Source organism: Agelaius phoeniceus, chromosome 12 (genome assembly GCF_051311805.1).
Source record: "Agelaius phoeniceus isolate bAgePho1 chromosome 12, bAgePho1.hap1, whole genome shotgun sequence".
Lineage (NCBI taxonomy): Eukaryota > Metazoa > Chordata > Aves > Passeriformes > Icteridae > Agelaius > Agelaius phoeniceus.
The window spans coordinates 3,792,477-3,814,127 of NC_135276.1; the positions used below are offsets into that span (position 1 = coordinate 3,792,477).

Below are 21,651 nucleotides of genomic sequence, written 5' to 3' on the forward strand. Positions count from 1 at the left end.
TGCTTGTCTCAGAATTTTGTAACTGACTGTATAAATCAGTCCATTTTATATTTGTTTTCAATATAGACCCAAATAAAATTCAACTTTCCTGCTTCTCCACCTCTCCTGTAGCAAATGTTTCCTTTATAGAAAGATATATTTCAGATGTATTGATTGTTTCCAGGAGGATTACACCCAGAGCAATGTGTTCCTTCAGATGTGCTCCCTCCTGCCTGCCTGTGCCTGTGCCTTGCTGGCTCTCAGTGCTCAGCCCAGCCAGGCTCTGCCCTGGCCATGATGCTCTATTTTATGTCTGATCTCCTGTTTGTTTTGTGTTCTGGCTTCCTGGCCAAGATCTATTTTCTTGCTAGGACTGTTTTGTGTTTCTCTTGTTTCCATATGTCTTTTTTTCTCCTAGGCTGACCTGGCCCAGTGGGCATGGGGGGTGTTTCATGATGGATAATAATGAAAATAATGTCTAATTTCCTGAAAAGGGTGAATCTTACTCTCTTTGCAGGCTGTACATCTGCTTCTGTCAGAAGCTGTGTTTTTCTTGCCCTAGTGATGTTGTTTCCCTGCCTTACTTTTTGAACCTTTTGAACTTCTTCTGGAACATTATTACTTAAGCTATTTGGTTAATTTTTCTACTGTCATAAATAGTCATTTGAGACAAAATGACTGCTGTGGTTGTGGTTTATTTCTGTGCCCTGAAGATCACCCTGAAGTTATTTTTGTCATGCTAGCAATAGCTAAGCTTGATCCTATCCTGATGATAGAATCTGTAGGGGTGAATTCTTTCCTGGTTTCCATTGGTTTCTGTGTAGCTCTCTGATGTAGCCAGGGATGTTGCCCTTCAGCAAAGCTGGTCTGTTGCTGCAGGCTGTGGAACTGAGGCCAGTGGCACTTGGAAAGTTCCCTGCTCAGCAGAGGGACACGGAGGGACCAGCCTGGGACCTGGGGACCTGGCCCATGTCCTGGTGCTGCTCCTGGGAACTGCCCTCAGGTCAGCTCTGTTGGCAGCTCCCAGGAATCCTACAGGATGGGATTGCTCACTTGCCCCAGAGGGCTGAAGCATGGAAGGCAGATTTCTAAAGATTTCTAGTGCTTTCTTTTCTAGAAATTCATATTTCTATTTGCTAATAGAGGCCAGTTCTGTGTGTGCAGGTTTTTTCCCTAATTCATGGATCCACTCTTCAAATGTGCAGGATTTTCTTTCATCTAATCATGCCAGTTATGTAGCCCTTGTAAAAATGCTTTGAGAGGATGTGACTCACCATGCAGAAAATGTATTTTTAACCAGTAGGGTTGAACAGTAATGTACCATATACTTTAAATCACTGTTGAATAAACCTTTGCTCACTGTGTTGGCAGGGTTTTTTTTCATCCTCAGAGTCAATTGAGGTAAATGATGGACAGTTTAAGCAATGCACCTAACTGTTTAAAATTTTGCAATGAATTCCTCCTTTCATATTGGATAGCCAAATCAGTTCATTAGGACAAAGACTCTCCATGTTGAAGAAGAGAAGAAAATTCTACCATTGTGTATCAATATGTTTTAGATTTTTATCACTGTAGACAACACAGTGTATTCATTAAACTGACAAAAAGAGGTCTCATTATACAGTGCTTTTATATGGGAGGTGTAGCTTTCTAGGGTTGTTTTATCTAATGAATTTGTCTTGCATGTGAAAGGACAACTGAGTATGAAATCAATTTGGACATGCCTTAAAGTGTAGTATTTCTTAGTTCTGCATTGATTAAATGAGAGCATTAATATGTTACAGATTGCAACTGTAGCAAATGCCAATTTGTTTTCTTCCTCAAGACCACATATCTCATCATCTAAGTATTGTCAATTTGCAAATTGCAGAAAAATGTGGAATTAGATTGCACTGCCTAATCCTCTTAGCATTAGGGTAGTAAATGTTTTGTTATGAGTAAGTTGTTTGCTGTCTAGGGAGATCAAAACTTTGCTGGGAGGCCATGGTCAGGGGATTTTATGTAGGGGTTTGTGCACAAATTATGTGAATGAAATACATTTGTATAGTCACACTGTTGGTGGTGAGAAGCTCCCCTGCTGGGTTTAAGCAGTACCTTTCAGGCTGTGGCTGGTTTGTTTGGCTGCCTTGCTGCTGGGTGTCCTGGTGCTGGCCAGGACAGGGCTGATTCCCTGCAGTGTCTGGGAGGGGCACAGCCAGCACCCAGGTGTTGTTCTGTTGTTCCCAGCTCATGCCAGGGCTGGGGCTGGGGAAGGGACTCTCCTGCTTTGGAGAAGGGGGTTCCTTCCTGCAGAGAAACGTGCTGGGCAGAATGGTCCCTTTGGGTGTGTGGTTATTGTCAAGGGTTTCCCATGTAAATCTTTTCTTTGACCTTTTGCTCTTAATTTTCTTGCTGTTCGTTTTCTTATCTCATTGCTGTTTCCAGAAAATCATTCCTGTCTCAACCCATGATCTTTGCCTTTTGTACTTCCATTGGGAGGGGCAGGGGAAGGAAGTGGCACTGTGGTTCTAGTGGGAGTACTAAAGAAAGCAATGGGATGACTTTTGAAGGATATTCTGCTCCAAAGGTTTGAAAGTTCATGAATGAGGAGTTGAGGGGAGTTGTAGGGGAATCATATTGTTAGTCCTGAGGTGGGTGGGTGAGCAGCTTCCAGCTGGAGGGGAAGGGGGCAAGTGAGTGGCAGTGATGCTGTGGTTTTGGCAAGAGCACCAAATTGGACAATACTATGGCTAAAGCACCACAGTAATTAACAGTGAAGTGTGATTGGAGTCATCAGCCTTTGAAGGCTCACAGTCATAAACAGGTGGCCCTGTGGCTGCTCACACAGGACCCACAGCTGCCATGAGGTGGGTGGAGCTGAGACAGTTCTGTCCTTAATCTTTGACTTCCTTAAGAAAGTGGCCTACAATATATGCTGTGTCTAGGAGGTCTAACATCTTGTTTTCTAGCTGGCATTACACCAGAAAGTCTGTCTTGTGTTCAGCTGATGACCTCCTGGCTCTTCTCCACCCACCAGCACCCTCCTCATTCAGTCCTGCTGCCTCTCTGTGTGTTTAATGAGCTTCCCCAGTTGACAGCAGACCAGAATTTTAAGGAACTGTCACATAGTAGGTGGTTCCAGCCAGCAATACTTGGATTTCTGGCAGCACAAAGACAGTTCAGGAAGAGCCTGATGCCTTGAGAAGCCTGACCTAGAACAGAGGCTGGATGGAGCTGAAGAATAAAGCAGGGATTTATTAGAAGGCCTCAATGGATCCACCTTGGGCCGCACCCAGCATGAACCAAAATGGCCCCAAAATGCACGAGCGCTCCCAGGGTCTCTGCCTTGGATCAGTTCTGCTCCATTTGCATCTTGCAGTTCATTGTCCCATTCCAGCTCCAGCCCATGCAGTCCCATCCTTGTTTTTCTCTCTCCAGCCCACGGTGTTTGTGCTCCTGGGCTGAGATTTGGATCATTTGTCCTTGGTGCCCAGCTGGAGCAGGAATTGTTTTATCTCCCTGCTCTGTGCACAGAGCTCACCATCCCCTGATGTGAACCCAGACCCACACACTAAAGCAGCACAGAATCTGAAAAATATAAAAGCTAAAACCTGAGGCATGGCCAGGAAAGATAAAATCCAGGGGCTGTGGCTGAAATGGCTTTTCTAAAGAGTGAGCTGCTGTAAGCCTGCACCAGTGTACAACTTTTCCCTCTTTTTTGAATGCTCAGGTGAGACAAGTCTTCTTTTACGAGGTTCATATTTGGCTCATTTATTTTGCTTTTGATTTCATCCATTTGTGTTTGTGGTTAAAGTGACCAATTCAGTTTGTTGAGATGTGGATTTTCAGAGTCAAAGTCAGCTGCCTTCTGTAACTGCCCTTTCCTGTGCTTTATTTTCTTTTGTTATTTCACAATAACCAGAGTTTACTCCTATTTGCATAGAGCTGGTGTTGGACTCTCCAGTGCTGCTCTGTCTCCTTACATTTGCCTTCATTGATCAGTTTTCTGTCTGACATACTGATGACATTACTGAAAGATTTTGTAGATTTTGTGTCTCTTGTTACAGCTGCAGCATAATTCTGTGTCTTGGTGTTCTATGGTGGTGTCAGTTGGTGTTCTCCAGCCACACAGGCAGCTCAGGCTTTTGGGTTCTTAAAATGCTCATAAATTGATTTTACTATGTCATTCATATATTTTCTTCTGTATAAATTTGTATTTTCCTGTCAGTTTACTTCCACTGTAGAATTATTTCTGCATTGGTCTACATAAATGATAATTTTTGAGATGGTGATGATTAAATTGAAAATATGCCCTTCTGATACTTTGTTGTTTCCAAGTGACCAATTTTGTTATATAGTGATGCATTATTCTGTCACTGGTGAATGGCTTTTTGTCTTGAGATGTTTTTACAGTGATTTCCCATTAATACCCATAATATTCAATACCATACAGCTTGTCCTTGTTGAATGTTGTAATAAGTTTTTGGTTTGAGCTACTAGCCTTCTCCTTAGTAGGGTTTTATAAGTTTATGAGCATCTGTTTCTGAAAAAGAGAAATATAGGGGGGTTTTCTGCTTTCTCAGGACACAGGAAGACCCTTACACAATTAAAAGTGACTTCTAAGTAAGTTTTTTTAAATTGGATTTGTGCTTTCATTGGTCCCTTCTGAGGTATAAAGAATGGTTAATAACCTGGAATAGATTGAATTTTTTTTCCTTCAAAAATGTGGGAAAAGGAACTGTTGCCTCATAACATTCTTTTGAAGAACTTTTGGGAGCTTGTAGCATTTTAATTCTCTTAAATACCCTAACTGGAGAGCCAACAGTCCTGAGCAGACAAAAATATCCTTGATGCAGAACACTCCTTAGGCATTTAAATTGTAAGCAAAAAACCCTTTAAACAATGCTTGAAAATCCATTTGTGTTCCACCTAATTACTCAGCTGCTTGCTCTATTTGCCACTGTGGTGTTATTGTTTAGAGAGCCTCAAAATCACTCCAAGATTACATGAATTGCTCATGTAGAAAATAAACAGAAAAATAGTGAAGTGTCAGAGGCCAAGGCGAGTGTGGAGCTTCTGCTTTGCCTCTTCTGCAGATTGGAAGAGACATGGAGAGGTCATTTTCCTTTTCACCATCCTCTAAAGCAAGCTTGTTTATCACATGGCCACCTTCTGTGCACACAGAAGTGGGAAGGCATGAAACAAAGGATGAAATCTGCAATTTGCTGGGTTTAATTTCGTTGAAGGGTATTTGAGGAACAAAGTGAAAATCACAGAATAATTTGGAATGAGTGCCTGGAGGTCAGGCTGGTCCCCCCCACAGCAGTGAACTGATAACCCAGCCTTTTATTGTTGCCAAAAGAAGTGTGATAAGCATGTCTCAAACATACTCTTACACTGGCTTCTGCACATTCTTGAAATTATGTATATGGTTTAGTTTCATGTATTTCAAAATTAAATGCATTCTTCTCCCTGGGTTCTCTGTTGAATTCTCATACAATACTTGTTTTTCACTTTACTTCCTCAGAGAATACATGGTTTAAAAAAAAGAAAAGAGTATGTAGTCTCTGCTGTTGTGGCTGGCTGCTTTTTAATATTAATATCTTTGTGTTTTTTTAGGTTTAATGTGAACAACAAAATTCTTCATCCTGAAATTGCAGAATGGTGAGTTACATAAAATCTTTCTTTTGGAGTAGTGTTGAACATGCCTATATTGAACCATTGCTTCAGAGGGGCTCCCTCAGCTGAAACCTCCTACTTTACTACAGGAGTTTTAATTTTAAATTGATTTCATCTTATGGACTGGAAATAATGGACAAACATAATAATAGGGCAAGGTAACAGCATTGAAAACCAAAGAATTTATGTAACATTTCTTAAGCATTTTATCTGGATGCACATTTCTCTAGGATGTGTTAGGGTTTAAGTCACATTTGTGTAAATATAAATTTGTATGAATGGGAAAGGAACTGAGGAGAATTTATGGTCTAGTAACAGAAATCAAATGTAGATCAAAACTCTGTCTAAACAGGTAGTATTTAATGAGGTGTTATTTCTTCTCCAGGATTTATTTTAATAGCCTTAATTTTGTTGAATTATTATTCATATAACTGTACTTTGTAATTCTTGGGGAACTCTGCTTTAGCCTATCTGAAACCAACAAACTAGATGTGTGACTAAGTGCAAAGCTGCTCCATTTTATTACTTTTCCTCTTTTGGTCAACATTGCTGACTTTGTCCACAGGATTGCTCCAACTAAGGCTCTCTAGTTTTCCATTTAGAAAATTACTGAAGAAACATAGTAGTGGATGAAAGAACATAGTAGTGGATTTTTGTTAATGAATTAGGTTTTTATCTAAGCTTTTTTTTGTGTGTGTGGATTAATCTAGAAATGAGGAAGCAAATCCTTAGTTAAGACAGATAAGCTTAAAATACAAAACACAGGTGCACCTTCTGGTCCCACTGTGGCAGAGCATTGTATTGCATGCTCCTACATATTATGTTTTTAATGCTTATTTTCAGCACATATGCTGAGAACCATCTTCTGCTGTCTCCATCTACAGCTAATTGCCAGCTTGAAAACTGTGGAGATGTAATGTGAACATCAGTGATTTTGGGAACATTTAGAGTTGTTAAAAGGTCACATATCTGTTGTGGCAGATATTTTTCATTGCTTGGCAGGACATAAAGCTGCAGAAGGGAAGTGGGGAGGCTTTGTGTAGACAGACATTGTTCCATCCCTGAGTTGTGGGTGTGCCTGGAGCTGTGGGATTGGACTCATGTCCTGCTGCTGGGTGTCAGGGGGGCTGATCTTTAGATCCTGCCTATTCTAGAGTTTGTGCCAGTCCTTTTCCTAAACAGAGAAGTTATGTTATGTTATGTTTGTTATGTTATATGTTATGTTATATTATCTTATGTTTCCAATGTAGGGTTCCAATGTAGGGTTCTGTCATGGTTTAACACTGGCACAATGCCAGTGCCCCCATGAAAATACCTTCTCCCTGGTTTCTGCTGTGAGATGTGACCAGGAATAAGCAAAGCAGGCTCCTACTTAGGGAAAAAAAAACCAGAACTTTATTAACTACTCTACAACTACAGATAAAATGAAACACACACACAGGGAAAATGAAAACCTCACAAATGCATTTCCTCCTCCCCCCACCAAATTCCAACACAATATTAAAGTCTGAATATCCATTGGCCAAAAACACAGCATCCCAAAAAACACATTTCCTGTCAAACCACCACAGGTTCCTATGTAGGGTTCCTATGTAGGGTTCCTATGTTTCTTAATGTTCATTATGTTATGGGCTTGATTTCTGAGGAACAGGGCCTGGAGAGGGCCTGTCTGACTTCCCAGCTTTGCACTGAAGACACAGCAGGACAAGAGGGACAGAGATGGCAATTTTAGCTGCAGAAGGCTTTGGAGAAGGGCTCCAGACTTTTTCCCAAGGTAGCTTTCAGCTTGTTTCCATCCACCTTACCAAAGTGTCATGAGTTTTTCCCCTCTGTGGTTTCAATTAAAGGGTGATTAAGTCTTCTTTAGGAAGCTCAGGTAAGGACAAACATAAGGTCAGTGCCCTGGAGGTTGTGCTGAGAGAGGTGGAGCACTGAGGCAGTGAAAAGGCAGCACCTGGAGCTGGGGTGGAAGGAATCATCTCTGAAGGAATCATCTCTTCAGTGAGTTGTGAGAGGCAGCCTGGAATTCTGATTCAGTTCTTCCTGCAGCCTGACTGAAGAGGGATGCTTGGTATGCACCTTCCCTACACCTGGCTTTCAAGGAAGGGGAATTCTAAGTAAAGAGAAAGTTCAGATTTGTATTCAGAGGTGTTTTAAAAGGTTTTACTGAGTTTGGTGGTGTTCATTTTAAGTCAGAAGTATGTTAAAGATGGTTGTTAGGATTTAAGTGGCTGGTGAAATTACCATGTGAATGACAGGTCATATTAAAGCTTACTAAAGTAGAAATCTCCTTGGAATGTCAAATTACCAACCAAGAAAGTTTGTTTGAAAAGCAATATTCTTAGAGTTAAGAACATTTTTCTTTTAGGAAGATGAATTCTTGTGGGTTATATTCTGGGGTAAGAAATTGCATCCTTTGAATCATCTCCTTGCAGGGATGCATTTCATTTCAGATTTGGCAAGCTCTGAACTACTGTGTTTTACATGGTACTTGTCAGAAAAACTTTGCTCTATGCCATGCTGTCAAACTGCCAGCTAGAGATGAAATGGCTGAGCTTTCTGAACCAGCCAGGGGGAACTGGGAGCTACAAAAGGCAACTCTAGTATTATACAGTCCTCTAATAAAATGCAGAAAAAATGACAAGAGGCAAAGTGTTTGAGGTTAAGGATCTGTTGCCTCTCTTGCTTAATGTTTCAAGATCTCATCATTTTCTGACTTGATATGGAACTTAAGGATGAAACAGAAGAATTCAACCTTACACTAGATTTCAGCAGTTTGCAGATGGTGTTTTATTTATATTTTTTCGTTTTATTGAGTGGGTGTATTTCCAAACAAATTTTAAAACTTTCATTTTAAATTTAAAGGCTTCTACTTCAAATTTCATGGATATGCTAAGTATTGATTGCAGTGTTTTGAAAAGGAAATGCCATCTAACAGAAGAAAGAATTCAAACTTGTCTAAATTATCTCCTTAGCAATCAGGAGGTTTTTTGACACCAACACTTAGCCAAATGGCCTTTTGTTCTTGTAATTTGCCAGTGTCTATCATAATCCTGTTGCTGCTAGAAGTAAACATGTAGTAATTTGCAGCTTTGTGCCTGTATATACTGTATTTTCCTGTAAACCCAGTGAAAATGAACTTTGATAGTTTTACATGGAAGATTTCCTATGTTCTGTTTTTTGCATTATTGTGATGGAAAGCTATAAATATTTCTTTGGGAAAACTGATCTGTATGTTAGTATCTTAAAACTGTGCATTTGCTTTTTGTGTTTTCAGAGGTTTTTCTGTCTATGCTGTAAACCTCTTAACGTTTTTTTGAACTCCTGTCTTTGGTGTTCCTTCACCTGTCTCTCAGAATTGTACTGTGATGCCTCTCCTTTGCAAATGGGCATTGCTGTGTTTGCTGCCTTTTATGCTAATCCAGTTAGCAAGTTTTTATGCATTGCAGAAGAGCATAAATGTATCAACTGTGGTAGAGAAATTTCTATAAATAAAACGTGGAAAGGTAGCGGCAGAGGTGAGAAAGGGTAAAAATAAGGTAGGTCTGTGAAGTCTGCCCACATGGGCATCATCCTTATGTATTAGGTGGTCTGTAAATGTGATATTTCCAGAAGGAAAAGGAGGAGTGGACGTTCCCAGGTGTTTTCCATGTGTGTTACAGAAAGGAGACATTAAGGTTGCACACATGGACCAAAAAGCAGCAAAACAAGCCAGGTGATAAAGCACTCATCTGATAAGTGGAAACAAATACTTCTGGCAGCATTATCAGAGCTGCAGAATGCACATGGAGAACCAATTTATGTAGCTTTGAGGAGAGCACTGGTTTAGGAAAATACAGTTGAGTTATGTGAGTTTCAGCCTCATAATTGCCTCAAATTCTGTGTGCTCTTCACCACTTGATTAGGTCATGCATGTAATTTGATATCCAGACATTTAAAATGCCCAAATGCACTTTCAGGATTGAAATGATTCTTGTTTATATTAAAGTTTCTCTGTCCTGCTGGATGACTGACGTGGGTGAAAAGACCAGCTGCTCATATGGCTAAGTGAAAATAAAAGTAGAAAATGTGTGGAAAAGGAGAGTGAGGAAGAAGAAATGCTTTTACACTGGCAAAATGAGAGTGGGAAAGAGGGTGAAAGTTATAGGTCAGTCCTGACACTGAGACTTGTGCTTTTATTTCAACTAGACTGCACTGAGTGGCCCCCCAGCTAATCTGAGGAGTGCCTTACATGTGCAATCTGTACATTGTGGCAATTTGCATTAGCTGGAGCCTGGAAATTATTTATTCCCATTAAAATATTAATGCATTTATGCAGAGGCTGTAACTGGTCTAAGAGCTGTTTTTAATAGAACGTTGAAGTTCACATTCATGAAAAAAGGTGGGATTTTCTTCCTGTCCTTATTTTGGAAGTGGGGGAAAACATCATGAGAACTGTGGACACTCATCACAAGATTGCCCTGAAGTGCCAAACACTGCTGTAAACCTGGCTTGGGAGGGTGCTGCCTTTTGCACTGTGCAGACACTGAGAAGGTGGTGAAATCCAGGCTCTTCTACTTAGCCAGAGAGGATGTGGGAGCTCCATCAACAGTACCACTGCAACCCAGGAGCCCAGGGGCTGCTGATCCTGCTCCCTGCACAATCTTCCTCCCTCTCCTTCCTCCCTCTCCTTCCTCCCTCTCCTTCCTCCCTCTCCTTCCTCCCTCTCCTTCCTCCCTCTCCTTCCTCCCTCTCCTTCCTCCCTCTCCTTCCTCCCTCTCCTTCCTCCCTCTCCTTCCTCCCTCTCCTTCCTCCCTCTCCTTCCTCCCTCTCCTTCCTCCCTCTCCTTCCTCCCTCTCCTTCCTCCCTCTCCTTCCTCCCTCTCCTTCCTCCCTCTCCTTCCTCCCTCTCCTTCCTCCCTCTCCTTCCTCCCTCTCCTTCCTCCCTCTCCTTCCTCCCTCTCCTTCCTCCCTCTCCTTCCTCCCTCTCCTTCCTCCCTCTCCTTCCTCCCTCTCCTTCCTCCCTCTCCTTCCTCCCTCTCCTTCCTCCCTCTCCTTCCTCCCTCTCCTTCCTCCCTCTCCTTCCTCCCTCTCCTTCCTCCCTCTCCTTCCTCCCTCTCCTTCCTCCCTCTCCTTCCTCCCTCTCCTTCCTCCCTCTCCTTCCTCCCTCTCCTTCCTCCCTCTCCTTCCTCCCTCTCCTTCCTCCCTCTCCTTCCTCCCTCTCCTTCCTCCCTCTCCTTCCTCCCTCTCCTTCCTCCCTCTCCTTCCTCCCTCTCCTTCCTCCCTCTCCTTCCTCCCTCTCCTTCCTCCCTCTCCTTCCTCCCTCTCCTTCCTCCCTCCCTCTCCTTCCTCCTCTCCTTGGCCAGTGGTGTTTGTTGGTCTCAGAATGACTAAATATTTTCTGTGAAGGATTTTGGTGCCTGACCTTGTGTAAATGAAGGAGCTGCATTGCATAAATAGTCAGGCTGAGGCTGAGTGTGAATTCCTATTTTCACACAGATACCTGAGAAGCTGTGATCTAATACAAATACATTGATCCTGAAGCCTTGTGCCCAAGCCAAGGGAAATGGTTTCTAACACTGTTTGCACTTGCTGTGGAGCAGTTACTAACTTTTATTACCAGCAGATTGCAACAAAGAGATCAGACAGCTGAATTATGAACTCTTTTTTGGGCAGTTGCAGATCATGGATATGTACTTTATACTGAAAGTAATATAAAGGCACATCAAACAAGTATTAAATTACCCTGCTAGCACATGCAGTCTTCCAAGAAATAGGATTAAAAAAAAAATTAAAAATCTGTAAGCCTTTGCTGCCTCATTCTAACAGAAATATATTTGAGCCACTCTTTTTTATGTCTTGGCTGAAAGACAGCAGTGGAAGTTTGTTTCCTCACTCACAGGCAGCAGATTTTACCATCCCAGTGTAATTTTTTCACCTGGGTGTGCATTTTAAAACCTTGTACTTCTCATTCTCAATTGCATAGTGATTATTTTGTGTCATCTTCCATTTGACTAAGTCAATCCACTCCTCTCTACAGTGTTTCTGTTTGTAAAAGCATTCTGACCAATATCAGGATTTTACAAAGGTACCTTTACTCTTGCCAGAAGAGTTGTTTGAAGGGAGTGGCTGTGCTGTAGTAATGCACTGTCTGTGGGAAATGCTGTAATCTCACATCAGAGGCACTGATGGCTGAGAAACCTGTTTCTGGACTCATTAAACTACAGAGCAGAAATACAGTAAATAGTTTTCTACAGCAGTGTGAGGAGGAGCATGAAACAATGAAAAGAGGGGTCTTGGTGGCAGTTTCAAAGTATAACAGTTATGATTCTTTGTAACTGCTGCAGACCCTGGAGTGCAGCTTGAAAACATGATTGAAATATTTTCATGCAGTTCAACAGATGTAGTTCTGTACTTTGTAAACAGTAAGTATGTACTTCACAGCTGCCTTTGAGATGGGTATGAAAAATACCAGGAATTCAGTTTGTCTAACAGTGGAAGGAGTATGTGGTGTTTAATAGAGGTTATGGAACTGTGTCTGCTTTACTGTGCATGTCCCACTCAATAGCTGCTTTTATTTGAAATACATGATAGAGATGCATGTAGAGAGGAGTTAAACGTGCATTTTTCACATGAGTTCAGAAGAGAGTATCAAGGCTTATAAACATACCTGAATTCAGTATCTCATAAGGCACAAAGAGCAGGATGGGGTTTTTAGGGCATTGGTTTGTTTGGGGTTTTGTGTTTTTTATCTTCCTTCAGAAGCATGTGAAAGAATGAACATCATGGCTATAATTATTGCTGCTGTGGTTTCTGAATTCGGGGTTTGGGTTTTTGAATACCAAACAAAAATAGCATTTTTCACATCACCCCTTGCCCACCTTTTGAGGTATTGCAGATAGGTGGGAGTTGGGATTGTGAACAGAAATTCTGAAGCTCTGGGAATTTGAATATGTTAAATAGTTTCAAATTGTGTTTAAAAGGAAATCAAGCATGCTTGTAGAAAATGTTCCATTTGAAGTAGTGTTAGAGTTATGACAAATGCAGAATTGCATTGGTTTTCTTCCTAATGTATTGTAGAAGAGTTGAAAAAATGTTGGTTGAACCACTTGTTTATAAGTATTAAATAGGGCAGGCTGATATTTGAAATTCTTGTGACTTTCCTTTGTAAGATTGTTTTGCTAATGCTGAATCAATGCCAACAATACTTTGCTGTCATGAATACTGTAATAGCTGTTTGCTCTTGAGGTGTACTTGATCTAATCTTATTATAGGTGATGCATATAATTTTCAGGGTTTTTTCATTTTGCATTCTTTAGCTGTGGGGTTGCAGTCTAACATGCTGTCTGTTGTTCTTCTCTTGAAGTCGTGTCATTAAGACAGACATGGAGTTGGAAGTTCTGCGCTACACCAATAAAATCTCCAGTGAAGCTCATAAAGAGGTAATGGATCCTTTACTGTTAATAATTTTTGCTCTTAGTGTAGCAGTGGTACTCAGAAAATGTCCCCAGCAACCCAGAATTGCTTAGTAATAAAATAATGGAAAGGCTGGATAGAAATAAGAGGATAATATCCCTCCTATTACAGCCCAGTAATGTACCTTGCATTGCCCTTGAACTCAGCGGTGCGTTTGTGATGTGTGAGAAATGAAGTGTGGGTTTGGGTAAGAGCTCACCTCAGCAGAAGGTGACCTGCTTGCAGTCAGTCTGTTCTGTGTGCACAAATACCTGCATCATGATGGAGAAATAAAAGATCAAGATTATTCAGGCCCATGTGCAGCTCTGAAAAGCTTAACTAGCAGGTGACTGTCCCCAGATCCTGGTGGGCTGGGGGAGTCTTTCCATGCACAGTGTGGGACAGGGAGAGGATTCCTCAGGGTGCTCCTCAGAGCTGGGTGAGTCCCTGGGGCACTGCTGAGCCCTGCTCTTGTGTTGCCATACCAGAGTGGCAATGCCAAGTCCAGGCTCTCAGGCTGGACCAGGCATTACACAGGGGAGCTGCCCCCCTGTCCTGGTGGTCATGACAAAACCAGCCTGGGTGTCAGTCCTGTGCTCCATACAGAAATGCAGATGTGCCCATGAGGTGACCAGGGGGAGCTTAGGTAAAACCAGCTGGTGAGGTTGCTGTCTCAGCTTGTCTTGGCTCCTACTCCTCAGATATCCAAACTATGAAGGGTAAGAATGTGCTAAAATGAATATTGGAAAACTGAAAACTCAAAGGGTAGTTATTTTGCATTCATATTCCTTGGTTTTTTGTCATCCTTGAATAATCTTATCACATCTGAGAGTACTTTTTTTCTGTAGAGCAGCTGCCTAGAACTTTTATAATACAGAAATAAAATAAAACTTTCTTAGCAAATCTGAGAACAAGGATCAGATTTATGACCTGTAAACTGGTGTTGACTCCAAGAGTTTTCTATTGATTTAAACTATAAAAGAGACTCTCCCATTGTAGGCTAATCCAGTTCATTAGCTTTGCTTTGCCTAAGTAGGACAAAAGGCCTTGCTGCCATGTTCACCACAGCTTTCACAATTGAACATTGGTATTTTGGTGGGCTGCACTTCATTGGGATATAGTAGTTTGGCAATTAAACTTGCTTTATTGCTGGAGACTGCAGGCATTTTTAAAGATTTAAGTGTTTGATTCCAGTGTAGTTTTAAAATGCATGTACTGATGTAAATTTAAATGAAGTACAGATGATATTTTTGTAATATAGGTTTCTCTGGAGATAGTCATAAGTCATAAATTTATAAATATGAGATTTCTTCCTGCTGTGATGGTCCCATGCTAATATGTATCTTACAGGTAATGAAGGCTGTAAAAGTAGGAATGAAAGAATACGAGTTGGAGAGGTAAGAGTTCTTATACTAATTATAATAAAAAAAGATAATAGCTCTGTAGCAGGGGGAAAAGCAATAGCTGAGACAATGCACTAGCTTGGATTGAGACTGAGAGTTCATTGGTGTTTGAAGGCCATTGTAAGTATTATTTTGTTATTTTGAGGTGATACTTCATCTGTTTCAAACATGCATTTGATGTAAGTATTATTGTAAGTATTATTTTGTTATTTTGAGGTGATACTTCATCTGTTTCAAACATGCATTTGATGAGGGGTGATTATTTTTTGGTTAAGTGTAGCATATCTTTCTTGCTGGAGTTACAGTAATTTACAGAAACTTGATAAAATAGCTGTTTTCATTGTTTGAAGCCATCCAATAAAACTGGGTTTATGGTTAAACATTGCCTTTAGTCTGGTTGTGCTTGAAGGCTGCATGAGTGGGTGTTTAAGTGTCTGATGAAGGGCTGTGTGCCATTACATTTTTTCTGCAATTACAAGGCAGCAGTACCTGTACTCAGCCTGCACAAGGAGCTCAGATCACACATGTGATGGGTGTTCTACAGCTGCTGAGAAGTCAATAAGAAAGCAGCAGATATCTCTAGTGTTGAAAAGAATGTGCTGTACAGGCATCCATGAGGTGTTTGGCTGGTCCTAACTGATACACTAATGATGTGTCTAGATCTAAGGAAAACATTGCCTCCTCTCTTGAATCAATATTTACATTAGATCATCAGCATTTATCACTTAAAGCATGGTTTTGATCATCAAGTCCATTTATTTTTAGATTGTACGTGGTATTTTCAATTTTCAAAGTCTTTGCATAATGAAAAAATAGAAAATAGCAATCATATATCAGTTACTGTTGTTTCTTGGCAGTAATTTTTCAAAGGCTTGTAAGCAGGCTAGAGCAGCACCCAGGGAAGGGAATATAAAGAGACCACAGTATTTGTCATCAGGATCTCAAGGTAGCTCAAAAGACAAATAAAGCCCTTAGTTCCATTTAAGCAGTTTAAATTTCTTAAGATACTATAGTCTCATGCCTATAATTTGTCAGTGCCTCAAACTGCATTTACACATCCCACCAGGTAACAGGGAAAATAAAATATTGGTTACATTCTGTCTTTATTTTTGAACTTTGTGTTTATTTTACTCACTGGCCATGCTATACGTGCCAATAGTGAGATTTTGGCTCTGGAAATCATTAGCAATCAAAAATTTCCCTAGAGCAGAATTTCTTCTCAGGTGCTTTTAAATGCCAGTTTGATTTAAATGTCATACAACAACTACTTACATAAACACTCTTCTGTAAGTCTACAAGGTATATTACCTTTTTTCTCTGGGACTTTCATTCTTCCCTGGCTAGCTCTTTTCACACACATCAACCATTTGAAAAGATTATTTGTGTCTTTCAATTGAAAAAAAATAAATAACTTAAACAGCTACTACACCTATTTAAAATTGCCTTCTATTCTTCCATAACTCTTGATGGATTACACTTCTTGAAAGAGTTGGAAGTTATTTAGCTAATGAAAGAGGTCTTGGCAGACTGCTCTACTGTGTCTGCCTTGGAGACTATAATTAGAATTTCAGTTTCTTTTACCGAATTCATCCCTGCACCTGTTCCTTTAGGGGAAAAAGGCCCTAAAAATTTAAACTGTCTGCTATTCTTCTGTCTGCTAGGAAGAATAATTGCAGAGATCCCAAAAGCAATTAAAATTGTCTGTTACTAGATGTGGGACCTAACTGTTGCCTTTTCTTTGTCCATTTGGTTAAACACTGGTAAATGATTTTGAACCAGTAATGTGTTAATGCTGAGATATATAAAAAATAAATGCATTTAACTGCAACTCCAATCAGCCCTGACTTCTTTTCTGGTTTGATATTATTTAACTTTAATGTGTGGTCGGTTGACTTTAAGGAGACAGCCAAGGCAATTATCTACAGACAGTAATTCACAGCATGTGTAATTGCATATGAAGTCATTTTGGTAGGTCAGATTCTGGGTTTTCTCTGAAGCAGTTTGTTTAGTATTTGTGCTTATCTCATGTTTAATTAATCTTCTTTAATTAAAGGCTGTTAATTATGAAACTGCTCTGTAGTGAATATATTGTTCAAAATACAGCAAAATGGTAAAAAAAGTCTTCAGCTTGAGAAGTGTGTGAATAAAATCTGTGATTCCAGCAAAGTTGAGTGTGAGCATATAGACAAAGATGTTTTGTGTCTCTATAAAAACACACTGAAAGCACTAATTAGGACCTACAGTTATCTGTTTCAGAGTTCTCTGAAGGCCTGGAGATAATTCCTGTAGATCAGTGTTTATCAATTTCTAGATTTTATCTGTGTATTATCAAATTAAGTGAGGAATCTTCTGTGCATTGCCTCGTTTGTTCCCTTTTTATTAAAAAGAGCACTTTTAAGATTAGGGTACTTGGAATGTCAGTTTGGTTGGGGGATGATGTGAAAGTGATGCTGTAGCAACAGGTGAGTGACTTCCTGCATCAGGAGTTCTGGACACACAGCTATTGTGTGCATTGCCATTTTTGTGGGGGTTTATCCCCTTCTTAATAGCACTGAAGGTCCAAATGGCCAAAATATCAGAATAAGACTCCCCAGCACTAAAGCTGTATTAAAGAGGGCATCATTTATTCGGGCCTGAGGTTCATGCTGGAGATCCTAAGATCCTAACCTAATGTGGACATGTGGTTCTATGTGTGTTTCTTATATACAGTTACTATGTGCATATTAAAATTTAGCTGTTACCATAAATCCCACCCCATGTTCCCAGAGGTTCAGTCCTTCGTTTTCTCTGTCATGGCATTCTTAAGCCAGATGTCTTCTTTTCTTGCAACTGTCCTTGCTGAAAGCAGTGTGCTGAAAGCATGTTAGAGTGAATTAACCCCTTTGGTGTCACTGTGATAGGAGTGTGTGCCCAGTCCTGGGTTCCTTGGATGATGATGTGTTTATTTCTCACTGCTTGAGGATGCCAGGCAGCACTAAAGCAGCCCTAAACAGCCATTCCCTTGTCCCACACCCCCTGGATTGTGTGACTGTCTCTGAAACCTCTGTGGCTGCTGAACACTGGGGGTTACCATGCAAATAACTGTGATTGCAGTGCCCAAAACCTGGGGCCTGATCCTGCAAGGGGAGCCTTCTAAAACAGAGGAGCATTGGGCAGTGTGCCCTGTACAGTGTGCAGGGAGCATTGGCTGGTGCACAGGGGGCAGTGGCTGGTGCACCCTGTACAGGGAGCATTGGCTGGTGCACAGGGGGCAGTGGCTGGTGTACCCTGTACAGGGAGCATTGGCTGGTGCACAGAGAGCATTGGTCAGTGTATAGGGAGCACTGGTTAGTGCACAAGGGCCAGTGGTTAATGCACAGGGGGCATTGGCCAGTGCACAGGGAGCATTGGTCAGTGTATAGGGAGCACTGGTTAGTGCACAAGGGGCAGTGGTTAATGTACAGGAGGCTGTGGCCAGTGCACAGAGAGCAGTGGTCAGTGCACAGGGGCTGTGGCTAGGGCACAGGGGACATTGGCCAGTGCACAGAGAGCATTGATCAGTGTATAGGGAGCACTGGTTAGTGCACAAGGGCCAGTGGTTAATGCACAGGGGGCAGTGGCCAGTGCACAGGGGGCAGTGGCCAGTGCACAGGGGGCAGTGGCCAGTGCACAGGGGGCAGTGGCCAGTGCACAGAGAGCAGTGGCCAGTGCACAGGGACATTGACAAGTGCACAGAGAGCAGTGGCCAGTGCACAGGGGCCATTGGCCAGTGCACAGAGAGCAGTGGCCAGTGCACAGGGGCCATTGGCCAGTGCACAGGGGCCATTGGCCAGTGCACAGGGGCCATTGGCCAGTGCACAGAGAGCAGTGGCCAGTGCACAGGGGACAGTGGCCAGTGCACAGGGGCTGTGGCCAGTGCCCAGGGGACATTGGCCAGCGCACAGAGAGCAATGGCCAGTGCACAGAGCAGACAGCTTGGGCAGCAGGGGAGGGGATTCTGCCCCTCTGCCCCTCAGTGATTTCCACCTGCAGAGCTGCCCCAGCCTGGGCCAGCACAGGAGGGACCTGGAGCTGCTCAGAGAGCCCAGAGGAGGCTCCAGGATGAGCAGAGGGATGGAGCAGCTCTGCTGGGAGGAAAGGCTGGCACAGCTGGCATTGCTCACCTGCATAGGAGAAGCTGCTTTTGTGACCTTCCAGTACCTCAAGGGAGCTACCAGAAAGATGGACAGCCACTACTTAAAAAGGGCCTGGAGTGACAAGACAAGGGAGAATGGCTTCAAACTGACAGAGGGCAGGGTTGGATGGGATATTAGGAAAAAATTCTTCATTGTAAGGGAAGTAATTGTGAGGATTTTGGAGCAGTTAATACTAAACTTAAACTCCACTCTGCTCTAAGGGCAATAATTTGAAGAATAAAATGGCAAGAAGGCAGCTACAGAGGTTTTTTCTTGTTGGTTTACAATGCTTACAGACTATTTTTACACCTTGCCTCTCTTACCAGCTGAGGCTGATAAAAGTTCTTTATCCCTATTCTTTTCAGTGCTGTCCCTGATTCCAGAGCAGAGCTTGGGCTCTGAGATGAGTTGCTGTTGTATCTGCCAGTGTTAAATTTCACTATCTGGGGAAGTCTGAGAGCACTCTCACAGATTATGGCTCTCATCTTTCATTTTTCTCTCTCTCCTCTGCTCCAGTGGAACAAACTGAAAATAAAACACACATTTTATTTCACTAAGAAAGAGAAAATAGCCAGAATAATTTTATTTTCCTTTGGGCATTTTGTTTTAGTGAAATGCTGATGATTTTAGCTAATCAGTATTTGCCACTTACCATTTCCTGATGATTTTGCTCTTTGAATGTTTTTGAGAAAGTCACTGACTTTTGCAGCAAATGGTCTTCAAAAATAATGTTTTTTTCATGAGGCTGTATAGTTTTCAGCTCAATTATAAACTTGATAAGTCCTTCACAAAAGTGTGCATAGGTAGTAAATAAGAATTCCCACTGCAGCTGACAAAAATACACGGGTGAATCTTTCACAGTTGCTTTTTGGTGTGGGAATGGTGTTGAATTGTGTCATGACCCTCACTGCTATTTGTGTATGTTTATTAAACAAGATACCAGCACTCCATTAGTCTCAAGCAGCATGTCAGCCTGCTCAGTTACTGATATATCTTTTATGTCTTTTTCTTTTTTTTTTTTTTAACAGTTAATGTTGTGTAGCCTGGAAATGGCTTGAGTGCCTTATTTCCCAAACTGCCTGGCAGTTAGAGGTGATGTGGTTTTCAGTGTAGGGTGCTCCTATCAAAAGGTTAGTTTTCAAACTTTAAAATACATGAGAAACAGAGAGAGATGGAAGGTGACCTTTTCCTGCATTTTAAAAACCCCAGTGCAATCCAGTAATTTTTCCTTTGTTTCTTCAGGCCTGTGTGGTAGGACAGGAGTCTGCCTGCTGTCTGGATGGTGTTTGGTGTAAGATGATCCTGTTCCTGATATTATTTATTTGTCTTTGTGTCTACTTCTAGCACAAGGGTTGAAGGAAGAAGTGGATCAGCCACAATCTCTGTTTTTAACAAGAAATCCTCCCCATGCAGCAGCCCAGGAGCTTCTGTTCAGCACGGATGCACTGGGGCTGGCAGGGAGGGAGTGCTGAGCCAGTGGTTTGTACCTGTGCCAGGGGCAGCAGGGCTCATCCAGGCCTTCCTAAAAATGGTGATAGGAATTGACCTGCAGTGTCCAGGGCCGTGTAGGCAGCTTAGTGCTGACAGCTCTGACAGCAAGTGCTGGGTGCTAATTGCTTCATTTGAGTGAGCTGCTGAATCTCATGTGTTCAGGGCCCAGAGGGAAGTCAGGGATAATGTGTGTGCCTGGAAAAACAACTGGATTCAGAGAGACACTTCCTGCAGCCTTCCCCTCCTGCCCACCTCCCCTACGTACAGCTGGTCCTTTGATGTTTTAAATGAGGCTGTCACCACTCATTTCCTAATCCAGCTGAAGTCAGGTTGTAAATGGTCTTTAAATAAATCTAAATTTAAAAATTGCTTTAGAAAACCCCTGAGCATTGTTTCTCTTCTGTGACATACAGAGGCACAATTGCAGATGTGTGCGCACTCGACTCAGCAGAAATGGGGAGAGGATTACCTGTGAGCATGCAGCTCCTGTCTCAGCACCTCATCTGCTTTAGGTGATGTAAATCCACTGCAGGAGGTTCAGCTGCCCCAGTCTTAGCAAACACGTGCCCACTTCATTTGCCCTGCTCTCCCTGTTCTGCCCAGCTGAGAGGAGAAATGTGGGAGTTAGAGACACCCCCTGGGGCACTGAGACCCATTTTACCTGAGCTGCTGCTCATGGGGGTTGGTGATGGACTCCATTGGCTGCTGGGAGGGAGCAGGGCAGTTTCAGCATATTCCCAGCAACCTCTCAGCATTTTCCCATTGCAGGAGGTCCTGGGGGAAGCTCAGCTGTTCTGTCTTTCAGTCACCTCCTGGTGCAAGAGAACTGTTGAATTGCACAGGCCACTCTTGTGACTGAAATTCACATATTTGGGGTTTTTTTTACCTTCTACAAAAAACCTGTGAACTGGGACCATGTGAGAGATTTCAAATAAGCCCCTCTATCATCACAGAGATACCAAAGAACAATTACCATGCTGATATTGGAAAATAGTTGCCTTCAGAAAGAGAGCTGTGGCAGGATGTGCACCACGTGTGTGCATACAGAACTTGGCTCATGGCACAGCAGGAGATAACCCACCTTTGAATGCTGTGTCAGTGTCCTCACAGGGTCAGTAATACAGTAAATGTGATCATTCATAATTATCCTTTGATTATCTTTTTGGAAATTAAAAAACAGTAGCATTTTAATTTTGTAACATTGAAAATTGCAGGCATTATTAATTTCTCTGGATGTTTTCTACAGTGACTATTAGTCACTGCAGCAAGAACCAGCTTTCTTCTCAAATTAGCAGTGATCCCAGTTTTTACTGAATCCAGTGTGGTATTGAGATAGTGAACTAATTAACATTGCTAATGACAAGCTAAGATTGCAGATATGTGAAATGGAACTCATTGTAAAAGACAGCAGGCTGAAATTATTATTTGATGTGGATTTTGTTCATGCTTGTTCAGACAAGTCAGAAGTAAAGATTCTACTGTGTGTGAGGCTTTATCTCTGTTGTAAGCTTTACCTCAATAATTTTTGCTAAT

General features: G+C 41.9%; 1 protein-coding gene across 4 annotated transcripts in view; it reads left to right on the forward strand.

Annotated features, from left to right (window-relative positions):
* The window catches only part of PEPD (peptidase D), a 423,809-nt gene that overhangs the window by 85,931 nt on the left and 316,227 nt on the right, over window positions 1–21,651 (forward strand). For all 4 annotated transcript variants that reach the window (XM_077185106.1, XM_077185104.1, XM_054640499.2 and 1 more), the window contains 3 exons: window positions 5,578–5,622; window positions 12,982–13,057; window positions 14,421–14,467. In XM_077185106.1, coding sequence (XP_077041221.1) covers window positions 5,578–5,622; window positions 12,982–13,057; window positions 14,421–14,467 — 168 coding nt within the window. The remainder of the gene's footprint in view (window positions 1–5,577; window positions 5,623–12,981; window positions 13,058–14,420; window positions 14,468–21,651) is intronic.